This window comes from Trachypithecus francoisi, unplaced genomic scaffold (genome assembly GCF_009764315.1).
Source record: "Trachypithecus francoisi isolate TF-2019V2 unplaced genomic scaffold, Tfra_2.0 Lachesis_group1, whole genome shotgun sequence".
NCBI lineage: Eukaryota > Metazoa > Chordata > Mammalia > Primates > Cercopithecidae > Trachypithecus > Trachypithecus francoisi.
This window is the reverse complement of record NW_022681454.1, coordinates 122,153,104-122,168,944: the sequence shown is the minus strand read 5'-3', so window position 1 is coordinate 122,168,944 and position 15,841 is coordinate 122,153,104. Positions and strand designations below refer to the sequence as shown.

Here is a 15,841-nt window from a genome sequence, read left to right as displayed (position 1 = left end):
TCTTTTTAAAACTTCTGTGGTACTCCTCTATTACTACCACTATACTAATACTATTATTAATACTATTAATTAGACCGCAATTACTGAATACTGCACAGTGTACCACGTGGGTTTCGTTTGTTTTGAGACAGAGTCTCGCTGTTGTCAGCCTGGGCTGGAGTACAATGGCGCAACCTCAGCTTACTGCAACTTCCACCTCCCGGGTTCCAGCAATTCTCCTGCCTCAGCTTCCCGAGTGGCTGAGATTACAGGCGTCCACCACCATGCTCAGCTAATTTTTGTGTTTTTAGTAGAGATGGGTTTCTCCATGTTGGACAGGCTGGTCTCTAACTCCTGATTTCAGGTGATCCATTCGCCTCCGCCTCCCAAAGTCCTGAGATTACAGGCGTAAGCCACTGCACCTGGCCTGTACTAGGTGTTTTACAAACATTGTATTTACTCATTACAAAAACCCTAAAAGATAAGTAATTATGATTATTCCCATTTTACAGACAGAGAAATGAAGAATCAGTTACGGGTAGGTGACTTCCCAAAAGCTATAGCTAAATCAGATTCTATGAAATCTATTGCTTTTTCTATTACACATGCTTTCTGCTGCTTTTTCTTCATTTACATTTTGAAGTCATTTCATTAGAAGGCAAAGACTGCATGTTCTGTTTCAACATTTTCAAACTTGTTCTATATTTTCCTCAAGTGATTCAGTTCTCCAAATATAAAACCATCAGTATACACGTAATGGGCACTTTTAAAAATATAATATACAAATGCATTTGCTTAAAATATTATTCTGTAATACATCTACAAAAGCTAAAGCAATCTATCTTGATTCTACCTATACTACTAGTACTGTAAATTATGTGTATCAATACTGCTGCAGAGCAACTCAATGTAATCTGCATGCTTTACAAATGTAGAGTGTGCAAGTTATAAGGTAGAATTTTGCTCTCCTCAAATTTATCAATAGCATAACATTTACTCACATTTGAAGGAACATCAACCACTGATCAACTAATAGATAGGTTGATAGATAATAATGATATGGAGATGGAGTATAAATAGGTAGGGATATACGTATATATGGACATCATATCCCACTAGGGTGCCAAAGACTAGTTCAAAATTTTTTCTGCTATATGTTTAATGCTGCTTTCTAGTCTGTCAAGATAAGCTGTGGCTCAGTTGTGCTCTAGCTTTCTTGAGAAATAAGCCTATTGTGTTTTCTACCCAACCATTAGAAATACATCAGTTTTTGTTGTTGTTGCTGTTGTCTTTTTTAGACAGAGTGTTGCTCTGTTGCCAGACTGGAGTGCAGTGGCGTGATCTCAGCTCACTGCAATCTCCGCCTCCTGGGCTTAAGTGATTCTTCTGCCTCAGCCTCCTGAGTAGCTGGGTCTACAGGCGCACACCACCATACTCAGCTAATTTTTGTATTTTTAGTAGAGATGGGGTTTCACATGTTGGCCAGGATGGTCTCGATCTCTCGACCTCGTGATCCGCCCACCTTGGCCTCCTAAAGTGCTGGGATTACAGGCATGAGTCACCTTGCCTGGCCCCATAACACACCATTGTAATCTAAATCTGAAAACGTGATTCTTGCTCTTCTCGTGATGTGGATCACATTTCAGTAATAATGATGACTATGATTTTAAAATATCATAAAAAGGATGATGATAAAGAATCAACAATAATCACTGTTAACAATTATTTAACACATAAAATGGTCCAAATCTTAGGCTTTGTATATATTATATCCTTTAATATCTAGAATACTCTTTTAAGAAGATATTATTCTCTTTTTTGCTCCTGTAAGAGACTCTATGAGACTAAGCGCTTAAGCTCTGGATTTAACTGTATAGACTTGAATAGTGACGTTACAGCAAAGTAATTGGATCACTTGAGAAAACTTAATTACTTACTCTCTAATTCAACTTCCTTGCCTATAGAAACTGGAAAATATTCCTACCTCATAAGTTTTCTTGTAGGAAGTAAACAAAATAAATACATAAAAAGTGCTTAGAACAGTATTTGACCAACAGTAAATGTTTAAAAACATTTGTTACAATTATGCTCATTTATACGGAAATCATTGGAAAATGATAAAATTATTTCCTTTCTATTATACTTGACATGGCTAAAGTCTTAGTGAGAAAAGTACAAACATTGTCATACCTGTGTATCCAGTTTTGCAAACACAGTTGAAGCTTCCCGGAAAATTCTGGCAGACAGCACCATTCTTGCAAGGACTCTGCAGGCACTCATTGATATCTCTCTCACAGGCCCTACCAGTGAAGCCATCTGGGCAGCTGCATGAAAATCCTCCCACTAAATTGTGACAGGTTCCACCATTGTGGCAAGGTGATGGAAGACATTCATCTATATCTATTTCACACCAGCTTCCCGCATATCCTGGCAGACACTTGCATAAGAAAGGCTGCAGAGGTTCATTTGCCATGATGATGACTGGAAGACTCTCACGGCTTTTTAATACGGAGCTCACAGCCAATCTTCTTAGACAGCTCCCTCCATTCTGGCATGGGCCATGCACACAGGAGTCATGATCCACAGATTCCACCTTGACTCCACTCTGCCGGAATAGGATCTCTTTGATGCTTTCAAAGAAGGTTGCTACGCCACTGGGATTCACATACTGATTATGATTTCGCTTCACAGCTGCCAAAAGAAACGTTCTATTGTTCTCTTCATATGCACTGTACAGTTGCACAGCAGTCCCTAAGCCCGTCAACTGTGAGCTGGCAATGCGTAAAAAATGAAGGTAGTGGTTGGTCAAGAAGTCCTTTACGGTTGGTATGCCGAGACGAAGTAAGATGCTATTATCCACTGTGGCATTGGAAAATCCAGCAAAGAAAACTCTGATGTTGCTCGTGACTGTGCTGTGAACTCCATCATTGCTAAGGACAGTCAGATCAAACGTACCATCTGTGGACCTTGGCTGGGAATTCAGATCACAAGTACCCCCTGGAATACTGAAGAGGCTGGTAACTCCTGAAGTAAGGGAGCAGTGGAAGCTGTCTAACACATCTGGATCCTGTGGCTTCACAGAGCCTAAAATCCCACCAGGAAACAAGTTGCCATAATAATTAACAAATATCTCCACCGTCCGAGACTGTGAAGGATTGTCATTTTGGTCTATAACTGTGATATGCACTGTTCCTGTGGAAGACATTTGAGGAACACCAGAATCCTTGGTAACTACAGACAGATAGAAGTCTGCAATCTGCTCTCTGTCAATCTCTCTGGTTGTGCTCAGAACTCCAACAGTGCTCAGACTGAAATAATTGGTGGAAGGACCTGTGCTCAGCAAGTAATAAGTAAAGGGACCTTGATTTGGAGGGAGATCAGGGTCAGTGGACTGAAGGGTCATCACCAAAGTGCCCGGCCGTTTGTTTTCCATGACTTCTCCTTCACTGACAGTCAGTATGGGCCCGTTATCATTTATGTCTTCCAGGGTGACTAATAAAGAGGCACTACCTGTAGCTGAGGGGGTCCCTGAATCAACAGCCAAAACTGAGAGGTTATAGATAGGAAGGGTTTCTCGATCTAATTCTGCAGTAACGGTGATCTGTCCTGTCTGTGGATTAATAGAAAAGGCACCATTTTCATTCCCTGATCCGATGAAGTAAGAAAACCTGCTCCAGCTGGGGATGGAGTCTGAGTCAAAGGCACTGACAAAGGTCACATGAGTTCCTATTGGGACCCCTTCACTGATCTGCACACTGTAGATGTTTAGAGTAAAAACAGGTGGGTCATTTGCATCAAGCACGGTGACATTTACAGTGACCTCATCTATATCTGCACCTCTAATGCTGCCAAAGTTCTTGGCCAATACCTTCAAAGACACCCTTTCTTCTTTTTCTCGATCAAGAATTCCAGAAACATAAATCTGTCCAGTCTTCTTATTAATCTGGAAACCCTTCTTTCGACTATTGCCAAAAATCAAATAATGTACCTCCCCATCAGTGCCCAAATCACGGTCGCTAGCAAACACTTCTCCAACAATAGTACCTTTGGAGCTGCTTCTGAGATTTCAAAATAGTAAAGTTTGGAAACAAAACGGGGCACATATTCATTTGTCCCTTTTAATTGTACATTAACAGTGGCAAAGCTACACCTTTCCTCATCAGGGACATTGAAGGCTTTCACAGTAAGATGGTAGCTCTGCTTGGTTTCAAAATCCAAGAAGCCTTGAGTGGTTATGACTCCTGTGTTAGGGTCAATGACAAAGAGGTCACTGTCAGATGACTGTACAGTATACGCAATCACAGCATTTGTTCCAGAGTCAGCATCTGTTGCATTTAGGTGGATAACTGTTGTTCCACTTGGGGCATTTTCCAAAACAGTAGGGAAATAGTCATCAGAGAGGAATACTGGAGAATTATCATTCACGTCAATCACATTTACGGTCACACTGCAGTAACCAGTTCTTGCAACCCATCCTCCATCTATAGCACTAATTGTCATTTCATGTTTCTGGCATAGCTCATAATCAAGAGCTTTGGCTAGTGTTAATATACCTGTAGAAGAATTGATGGCAAAAATGCCTTCTTCATTTCCTGAAGAAATGCTGTACTTTATCAAGCCATTCATCGCTGCGTCTCTGTCTCTTGCAGAAACAGTTCTGACAATGGACCCAACGCTATGGCTCTCAGGGATAGTTGCACTCATGTGGCTTTGAGAGAATTCAGGCGTATGGTAGTTTTCCTCAGTGACAGTTATTTCAACAGTTGCTTGGGAAGAAAGTGGAGGGTTTCCCTTATCCTTTGCAGTGACTGTGATATAAAAGTTTTGGTTCAAGTCAGAAATCAGGGAGGATGCTACTGAAATCCACCCCGTATCATTGTCCAACTTAAATTTTCCTAAATGGTTATCATTAGAAATGAAATACTCCACTTCTGAATTCAGTCCAAAATCTTTGTCATCAATTGCTGTAACTTTGATTAACTTCGTACCAACCTTAACATTTTTGGTGACTGGAGTGAAATATTTACTTTTAAGAAATTGAGGTGCATTGTCGTTACTGTCCACTATGTTGATGGTAACTGTTGTCTCACTAATTAAGGAAGGATTACCTCGATCTGAAGATGTCACTATAAAACTATGCCTGTTGATATTCACATTACTGAAGCCAGTGACATTTTGATATTTTAAGATCTGTTTATTGAAAATCTCTCCAGTGGTGGCATTAATCCTGAAATATTCTGATTGAGATTTTATAAAGTAAAACACTTGTCCGTTTGATCCCTCATCAGGATCTGTGGCAAATACCTGAGTTACTTTGGAACCAATCTCAGTAAGTTCAGGGCAATCTAAATAATAGGAAGGTCTGCTAAACCTTGGAGCATTGTCATTGATGTCTGTCACAAATATTGTGACGTCTGTACTTACAGTCCACCCAGAATCATGTGCAGAAACTCGAATTCTGTAACGGTCTGTATCTTCCCTATTTAAAGGTCTGCTTATGACAATATCCCCTGTGCTGGGATTAATTGCAAATGGAAGACTTGTGTCTATTATAGAATATCTACTAATTGCATTAATCCCAATGTCTTCATCAGAAGTTGTGACACGAGTAACTGTGTATCCTAAGGGGGAGTTTTCAGGAACATGGGCACTAAATATCTGAGAAAACCTAGGGGCATTATCATTTTCATCTAAAATGTTAATCATGACTTTTACTGAAGTACTCTGAGAAGGGGACCCTTTGTCTGAAGATTTTATGGTTAGAACATAATGAGATACTTTTTCCCTGTCCAAAGGTCTAACGCTTCTAATTTCACCAGTAGCATGATTGATACTGAAACTATTTTCCATGTTGCCATTAACAATTTCATAATCTAACTGTCCATTGGGTCCACTGTCCTTGTCCACTGCTGAAACAGTAAGTATTTTTCGAGGGGAAAGGTTTTCCAATATTTCAGATACAAATGGATCTTCCTTAAAAATTGGGGCATTATCATTGACATCTAATACTGTTATATCGAGTTTCTCATAAGAGGAGAAAGGAGGGAAACCACCGTCTCTGGCCTCTATCCACACCACGTATTTTTGTATCTTTTCAAAATCCAGCGGTTTACTAATAGACACCTGCCCTGTTAATTGATCAATCTGGAAAGTATTGCCAAGATTCCCACTTGCAATATAATATGACATAGGTTCTCCTCTCAAAGAGGATCCCGTGATGGTGGTGACAAGAGAGCTGACTGGTTGGTTTTCAGGAAACATGAATGTCTGTTCTTTGGCTCTGACTTTAGGGAAATCTGCCTTATTCACGAATCTAACAGTCACTGTTGTAGAATCTGTCTTTGGAAATGAGCCACCATCTTTTACATGCACAGAAAATGTCACTTCTGAAGCTCCATTTAGTGGTCCGGCGGCCATAATGGCTCCCCTCAGTGGGTCAATGTGAAATTTTTCAGAATTTCTACCCGAAAGAGAATAATGCAGTTCAGAATTTGGTCCAATATCAGCATCTGTGACTGTAACCGCAAAGACAAAGGAACCTATAAAAGAGAGAGTGTGCAGTTATAATCATGTGGAATTTAAATAAAATATTTGGTAGCAGATTGCTGCTTGATGTGACCTTATTTTCTCATGATTACTGGGGAGAACAGTATCTCCTATATTTTCTCAGAAGTTCACAAGTCAAATCTGCTTTATGATTGTCTTCAGAGACTAACCTGCCATTTTCTAACTAAAATTTACAGTCTGTTGGATTTAATACTTTTCAGTATGCTTTTGAGAGAAGCATAGGGAAAATAACTTGTTAATCATGCAAAAATCATAGTTTCTAGGAGAAAAATCTGCACATAAAACAGCATTCCAAGAAACATAATATGCGAGCTCTGCAAAGCGCTATGCCTCTACCCAATGCAAAGATACCATTGCCCTAGTATGTCTTAAAATCTCTTCCAATCACTTTATATGTAATTGTGTCAACAAAAATCATATGTTCATTACCATTGATTCCTTATCCCCACTGTTTTATGACAAAATTCCTTTATATGTGAATTATTATCAGACGAAGAAAAAGTATGTATGTGTATGTGTGTGTATATACATACACAGATATATATATATATATATATGCCAATTAAAATAATTGTAAAGTAGTAAGAAATAAGAATTGAGGGATAATGGACTCATTTTGGACTCCAAAAGTTAGTGCTTACACTGAGTGCCAATGAAACAGATTGTAGCAAAAATATGCAGAAAAGCTGCCATAAGGACATATTTTCAATCTACTCATTCAGAAACCATTCCCAAACGTGCACTCTCACCCCTACAGAAGAAACGGCAACAAAAGTAAAATATCCTTTATTTTAAAAAGGCCAGTGATTCTGATTAATTATAATAAGTCTAATGAGGAAAAGATGCTTAAGCATACCTCATTTTACATAGGAAATTCTATCTTGCACCACCACACATTGGATGTAATTAGAACCATGCCTGCCAACATCACTTCATCTGAAGACCTTTAGCAGGTATTTGTCACTTCGATATTGACATTTCCTTTTGATAGAAAGTTGGCACATACATTTATGAATCTTGTATTTTAGATTGGTATCATTTTCAGATTAATAGAAGATCAAAGATCACTGAAAGGAGGATCTGTTTACTCAATCTGTTTATTTTTTTTTCTAATCAAAATATTTCCAAGCAAGGAAGATTAAATCAATAATGAGCTATATTTCTATATTTTCCTCTTTGAACATTCATTTTAGAAATTAAAAATGGCAGATTTGTGCAGTACTTAAGAGAGTATGCCTTTCTTAGCAAATGCCAAACTAAGTTTAAAGAGATACAGAAAGATAAAAGCATATTGTCAATATGAAAATGATTCATAAATGGATCCATAAACTTACTAACAGAACAATTTTCATTTGTAGAACCTGGGATAAAATAAATATTAACAAGAAGTATCCATTTATTAAACTTTTTGAAAAGGCAGCTATGAAAAACTGAAGTAAAATATTCATTTTCCACTGACAACTATATTTGAATGCCTATTATCTCCCAGATCACGTTTCAGGTAGTGGGGTATGGCATGCAAAATGGAGACAATGCCCCTCCTCTTAGGAAACTTGCACATAATTTTTCCTCGGGCCATAAATATCATTAACTATGATGTAATATATACGTTAATTATTTCTAATATTCAAGTAATATTAAGAAATAGTAATACATAACAACTATAAAACTTTATACACAATTAGTCTGGCAAGAAAGGGTTAATTTTCAAGTTTCAAGCATTTTTTTCATTTCCACTAGACAAAACCTGAATTTTAGAGGATTTGCAAAATTAGGCTACATCAGAAATATGTATGTAAAATACCATAACTATTTTTATAGAAATGTCTGATACATAGTTTGCTTATATCCATGTGGCCTCAGAGTTTGGTTGATTACCTGGAAGAGTAGGAGACGGGATGTGAGTGACATATGGGTGATGCTGAAATCTTGGTGGATTGTCATTGACATCAGTCACAGTGACAAGCACACTGGTGGAACTGGAAAGAGGTTCTGGGTGTCCCGCATCACTGCAGACTACCACCAAAGTATAATTATCTTTTGTTTCCCTATCTAACAATGCACTTGTGATGATTTGTCCTGTGGATGGGTTGATCGTGAACTGAGAGTTTCCACCGATGATCCTATAACTAAAGAAGAAAGCAGAAATAGGGATAGGTCATATAGTTTTAATATTGTAACTTCTATTTACTATAATTAAAAAACTGAGGCCGGGCACGGTGGCTCACGCCTGTAATCCCAGCACTTTGGGAGGCCGAGACGGGCGGATCACAAGGTCAGGAGATCGAGACCATCCTGGCTAACATGGTGAAACCCCGTCTCTACTAAAAATACAAAAAAAAAAAATTAGCCGGGCGCGGTGGCGGGCACCTGTAGTCCCAGCTACTCAGGAGGCTGAGGCAGGAGAATGGCGTGAACCCGGGAGGCGGAGCTTGCAGTGAGCTGAGATTGCGCCACTGCACTCCAGCCTGGGCGACAGAGCGAGACTCCGTCTCAAAAAAAAAAAAAAAAAAAAAAAAAAAAAAAAAAAAAAAACAACTGAGGTAGAAATGCATGAAAACATTACAAGAAAGATCATACAACAATGTTGGAAAGAATATAACTAGATCTAGCTAATAAATATTTCAAATTTCCTGTGAACATCACATTGACAATCTTTATCGTGAGATGTCCAGTGATGTCAAGGAAGTCTTCAGAAGGTTTGTAGGACTCTTAAGTTGTGCAAGGCCACCGAACAAACCCATAAGGCTTTAAATAAATGAGCCAAAAAGCATAAATCAGGGGACTTGCTTTCATATTGTGGTTAGTGGCCAGGATTACAAATGAATATCTTTTAAATGAAACTAAAAATTATTTTTCTGCTGTATACCATAATAAACCAGAGAAGATCAGTTGAAAATTGTATTCTTTTAAGGCAAAACCTGTATTTGACATGTATCTGCTTCTCAGAACAACGCAAGGACTGATTATTTATACAAAGACCTTTATAGTGATTTATTCTGTCTTTGTCATTCCTCATATGGTTTTGTTGCTTTCTTTTCAGGAGAGGTATGACATCTTCATGGATGTTTTGATGCGAACCAGATAGGTTAACAGGCAGGAGTTTCCACCGAGAAAAGCTTCCCTCTCCTTTCTGAAGAGCAAAGTTGTCTGCATATACTCCTGATTTTGTGTATAAGGTGGGGTTCCAGAAATCAGCCAGGAAAGAAGTAGCTAAGCTTCAAGGTTCAGAAATTGGCTATGACCCATAATTTTTAAAGTTGAACGATAGCATGGAAATAGATATCTTTAAAAGTTTTCTTCTTTTATACCAACAAAGAAATACCCTTGTTGGAGTTGGCTGCATGTTTCTACAGTTTGCTTTGTGTCTATATAAACATAGCAACAGCATATACCTAATATAAACTGCAGGGGAAAAAACTCTATATTGCAGCCAGTAATATGTTCATTCCTCCTATTATGCTCACAGTTTAAAACAAGTATTTCAGCACTTTTTATCCCACTTTACTGAAATAATCAACTGTTGAGGAACTTATATTTAAAAATATTAGAAGTCTTATAAAATGATAGCAAAACAGGGAAAGAATAGAGAAGTAGTTTGGTTGAGAAATGGCTTCTGTATTGATAAAGTACTTTGCATCACTCAGATTTTTAATACGTTTGGCAAATCACATGACAAAATCAGGCATGTGTGAAAATAGCATTAACTATAGTTATTGGACCAGAAGTGACTATTAAGTATAATTATTGCCCTTTACAGTAGATAATATCTATCCTCTTTATCAGAATATAAATATCAAGTTTTAAACATGAATTCTTAAAACTTGAAAATTCAGGACTCAAAAAATAATCAAAATACCTTATCATTTTACGAAGTGTAGAAAACCGAATTTGAGAATTGTGTAATCTTATTTTTGGAACCTTGTTGCTATCAGTGGATGTAGAAGTAATCAAATAATTTAATAGGAAAAAAAGAGTAAGCCATACCGCCATAAACTTTTTTAGTTTTATAATGGCAAGGATCAAGGTTCAATCAAATATTTATTCCTATAAATATTCACATATACAAATAAAATGAGATTGATAAAAAAAGTAAATTTTCATCTGGATTTTTTATATATGTCAAGACTATTGTGTATTATTAAACATAATGCATTGACAGGCAAATGGTGTGGCCTTTAGTACAGTTTCACTAAATGATTCATTCAAAATGACTTGCTATGATTTAAATGTTCCCTTCAAAACTCACCTTGAAATTAGTCATTGTAACAGAATTGTAACAATGTTAAGAAGTAGGGCCTTTAAGAGGTGATTACACCATCAGGGTTCCATCATTATGAGTGAATTAATGCCATTATCACCGAAGTGAGATTTAGTTATTGAGGGAATGGGCTTCTGATAAAAGAATGAGTTCAGCTTTATTTCCTCTTTCTGTCTCACATGATTGCTCATCATGTGATGCCTTCTGCCCTTCTGCCATGAAATAACAGACAGGAAGCACTCACCAAATGCAGGCCCCATGCCCTTAGACTTCCCAGCCTCCAGAAATGTGAGTCAAATAAACTTCTTTCTTTATAAATTACCCAGTCTGTGACTATAGCAGCAGAACACAGACAAAGAAACCTATGTTATGAATTCTGATTTTCCTATTTTATGCTATTGAACATGCTATTGCCCGTATGATTGTCTATTTTAAAGTAGGTAATATATTTAGTACTTTTTTACAATGAATGAGTAAATTGTCATTAATATCTAATTAATTTTTTCTAGACTTCACTAGATTCTAAAACATATAAAAGTATATTTTAAATATGAGATGTTCTATATAACACCAGTCGGATGCAAATTTATACTTCAAAGTCCTTATAAAACCCAAGAAACACAAGAAGCTCTGTACCTAGATTGACAGTTAAGATAATATGTCTAGATTTTTGCCACATCTCTTACTTGAGGTTTGGTTCTATTCTCATCCCCTCTAATGACCTCTATTGCTTTTCTGGCCTGCATTAATTTTTGTAAAGTTAAAATCTTTATTAGATTGTGTCTTGTGGTATCTTCTTAACAGTTAAACAATTATGCTGTTATTTAAATATTTCCAGGAACTTATTGATTTCTTAGTGCATATCAAGCACACTACGTGGCAATTTATATATGCTCTTATTTAAATCCCAAAACAATCCTTACAGTTTATTCTTAGTTCTGACTGTTTAGGGATAAGGAATCTGAATCTAACAGAGACTAAGGTAGTTGCACAAAGAAACATACAATCCATAAATAGCAGATCTAGAATTTGAATTTCTGTCTTTAAGACTTCAACATGCACTTTTTCCATTATACCACAGTAGAAGGAAGGTAAAACTCAACTGAGGGAATGTAGTGAAGATGAGAAATGCACCAATTGCTAAGGCCAACATGGACTCTTAGTCAAGTTGTGTCAAATAGAATTTGTTCACATTTAGTTCAATGAAAATCAATAAACATGTTAATTTATTTTCTAATTTGAGAATACACTAATATTTTAAATTATTTGAATAAACAGAGACCACTGTGATCTGATGATCTGAACCCTAAATCAACTATAGCTTTTGTAAAGTTAAAATATCCCCATTTGATTTTTTTAAACTTCTTTGCCTCTTCCTGAGCTCTACTAGGGTTATAGGCATTATACTGTCTACTGGGAGAACACGATCTTTAGTACAGTTAAGAGACAGATGCTAGGAAGAAACTGCATCAACTAACGAGCAAAATAACCAGCTAACATCATAATGACAGGATCAAGTTCACACATAACAATATTAACCTTAAATGTAAATGGGCTAACTGGTCCAATTAAAAGACACAGACTGGAAAATTGGATAAAGAGTCAAGACTCATCAGTTTGCTGTATTCAGGAGACCCATCTCAAATGCAGAGACACACATAGGCTCAAAACAAAGGGATGGAGGAAGATCTAACAAGAAAATGGAAAACAAAAAAAAAAGGCAGGGGTTGCAATCCTAGTATCTGATCAAAGAGACTTTAAACCAACAAAGATCAAAAGAGACAAAGAAGGTCATTACATAATGGTAAAGGGATCAATTCAACAGGAAGAGTTAACTATCCTAAATATATATGCACCCCATACAGGAGCACCCAGATTCATAAAGCAAGTCATTAGAGACTTACAAAGAGATTTAGATTCCTACACAATAATAATGGGAGACTTTAACACCCCACTGTCAACATTAGACAGATCAATGAGACAGAAAGTTAACAAGGATATCCAGGAATTGAACTCAACTCTGCACCAAGTGGACCTAACAGACATCTACAGAACTCTCCACCCCAAATCAACAGAATACACATTCTTCTCACACCACATCACACTTATTCCAAAATTGACCACATAGTTGAAGGAAAGCATTCCTCAGCATGTGTAAAAGAACAGAAATTATAATAAACTGTCTCTCAGACCACAGTGCAATCAAACTAGAACTCAGGACTAAGAAATTCAATCAAAACTGCTCAACTACATGGAAACTGAACAACCTGCTCCTGAATGACTACTGGGTACGTAACTAAATGAAGGCAGAAATAAAGATGTTCTTTGAAACCAATGAGAACAAAGATACAACATACCAGAATCTCTGAGACACATTTAAAGCAGTGTGTAGAGGGAAATTTATAGCACTAAATGCCCACAAGAGAAAGCAGGAAGGATCTAAAATTGACATCCTAACATCACAGTTAAAAGAACTAGAGAAGCAAGAGCGAGCACATTCAAAAGCTAGCAGAAGGCAAGAAATAATTAAGATCAGAGCAGAACTGAAGGAGATAGCGACACAAAAACCCTTCAAAAAATCAATGTATTCAGGAGCTGGTTTTTGAAAAGATCAACAAAATTGATGTACCACTAGCAAGACTAATAAAGAAGAAAAGAGAGAAGAATCAAATAGATACAATAAAAAATGATAAAGGGGATATCACCACCAACGACCCCATAGAAATACAAACTACCATCAGAGAATACTATAAACTCCTCTACGCAAATAAACTAGAAAACCTCGAAGAAATGGAAAAATTCCTGGAAAAAAATACTCTCACAAGACTAAACCAGGAAGTAGTTGAATTCCTGAATAGACCAATAGCAGGCTCTGAAATTGAGACATAATTAATAGCCTGTCAACCAAAAAAAAGTCCAGGACCAGATGAATTCACAGGTGAATTCTATCAGAAGTTCAAGGAGGAGCTGGTACCATTCCTTCTGAAACTATTCCAATCAACAGAAAAAGAGAGAATCCTCCCTAACTCATTTTATGAAGCCAACATTATCCTGATACCAAAGCCTGGCAGAGACACAACAAAAAAAAGAGAATTTTAGACCAATATCCCTGATGAACATGGATGCAAAAATCCTCAATAAAATACTGGCAAACCGAATCCAGCAGCACATCAAAAAGCTTATCCACCATGATCAAGTGGGCTTCATCCCTGGGGTGCAAGGATGGTTCAACATATGAAAATCAATAAATGTAATCCAGCATATAAACAGAACCAAAGACAAAAACCACATGATTATCTCAAAAGATGCAGAAAAGGCCTTTGACAAAATTCAATAGCCCTTCATGCTAAAAACTCTCAATAAATTTGGTATTGATGGACCATATCTCAATATAATAAGAGCTATTTATGACAAACCCACAGCCAATATCATACTGAACGGGCAAAAAGTGAAAGCATTCCCCTTGAAAATGGCACAAGACAGGGATGCCCTCTCTCATCACTCCTGTTCAACACAGTGTTGTAAGTTCTGGCCATGGCAATCAGGCAAGAGAAAGAAAGAAAAGGTATTCAATCAGGAAAAGAAGAAATCAAATTGTCCTTGTTTGCAGATTACATGATTGTATATTTAGAAAACCCCATCATCTCAGCCCCAAATCTCCTTAAGTTGATAAGCAACTTCAGCAAAGTCTCAGCATACAAAATCGATGTGCAAAAATCACAAGCATTCTTATGCACCAATAACAGACAAACAGAGAGCCAAATCATGAATGAACTCCCATTCAGAACTGCTTCAAAGAGAATAAAATACCTAGGAATCCAACTTACAAAGGATGTGAAGGATCTCTTCAAGGAGAACTACAAACCACTGCTCAATGAAATTAAAAGAGAACACAAACAAATGGAAGAACATACCATGCTCATGGATAGGAAGAATCAATATCGTGAAAATGGCCATACTGCCCAAGGTTATTTATAGATTAAATGCCAACCCCATTAAGCTACCAATGACTTTCTTCACAGAAATGGAAAAAAACTACTTTAAAGTTCATATTGAAACAAAAGAGATCCTGCATTGCCAAGACAATCCTAAGTCAAAAGAACAAAGCTGGAGGCATCACGCTACCTGACTTCAAACTATGCTACAAGGCTACAGTAACCAAAACAGCATGGTACTGGTACCAAAACAGAGATATAGACCAATGGAACAGAACAGAGTCCTCAGAAATAATACCAAACATCTACAACCATCTGATCTTTGACAATCCTGACAAAAACAAGAAATGGGGAAAGGATTCCCTATTTAATAAATGGTGCTGGGAAAGCTGGCTAGCCATATGTAGAAAGCTGAAACTGGATTCCTCCCTTACTCCTTATACAAAAATTAATACAAGATGGATTAGAGACTTAAATAGTTAGACCTAAAACCATAAAAATCCCTAGAAGAAAACCTAGGCAATACCATTCAGGACATAGTCACGGGCAAGGACTTCATGTCTAAAACACCAAAAGCAATGGCAACAAAAGCCAAAATTGAACAATAGGATCTAATTAAACTAAAGAGCTTCTGCACAGCAAAAGAAACTACCGTCAGAGTGAGCAGGCAACCTACAGAATGGGAGACAATTTTTGCTATCTACTCATCTGACAAAGAGCTAATATCTTCAACCTACAAAGAACTCAAACAAATTTACAAGAAAAAGACAAACAACCTCATCAAAAAGTAGGCAAAGGATATGAACAGACACTTCTCAAAAGAATGCATTTATACAGCCAACAGACACATGAAAAAATGCTCATTATCACCAGCCATCAGAGAAATGCAAATCAAAACCACAATAAGATACCATCTCACACCAGTTAGAATGGCAATCATTAAAAAGTCATGAAACAACAGATGCTGGAGAGGATGTGGAGAAATAGGAACACTTTTATGCTGTTGATGGGACTGTAAACTAGTTCAACCATTGTGGAAGACAGTGTGGCAATTCCTCAAGGATCTAGAACTAGAAATACCATTTGCCCCAGCCATCCC

At 37.2% G+C, this 15,841-nt stretch overlaps 1 protein-coding gene across 1 annotated transcript in view; it reads right to left on the bottom strand.

Annotated features, from left to right (window-relative positions):
- The window catches only part of FAT4 (FAT atypical cadherin 4), a 195,227-nt gene that overhangs the window by 37,793 nt on the left and 141,593 nt on the right, over nucleotides 1–15,841 (bottom strand). Inside the window, 3 exon segments of the mRNA XM_033215202.1 lie at nucleotides 2,170–4,026; nucleotides 4,029–6,518; nucleotides 8,425–8,675. Of these exon segments, the coding sequence (XP_033071093.1) occupies nucleotides 2,170–4,026; nucleotides 4,029–6,518; nucleotides 8,425–8,675 (4,598 nt within the window).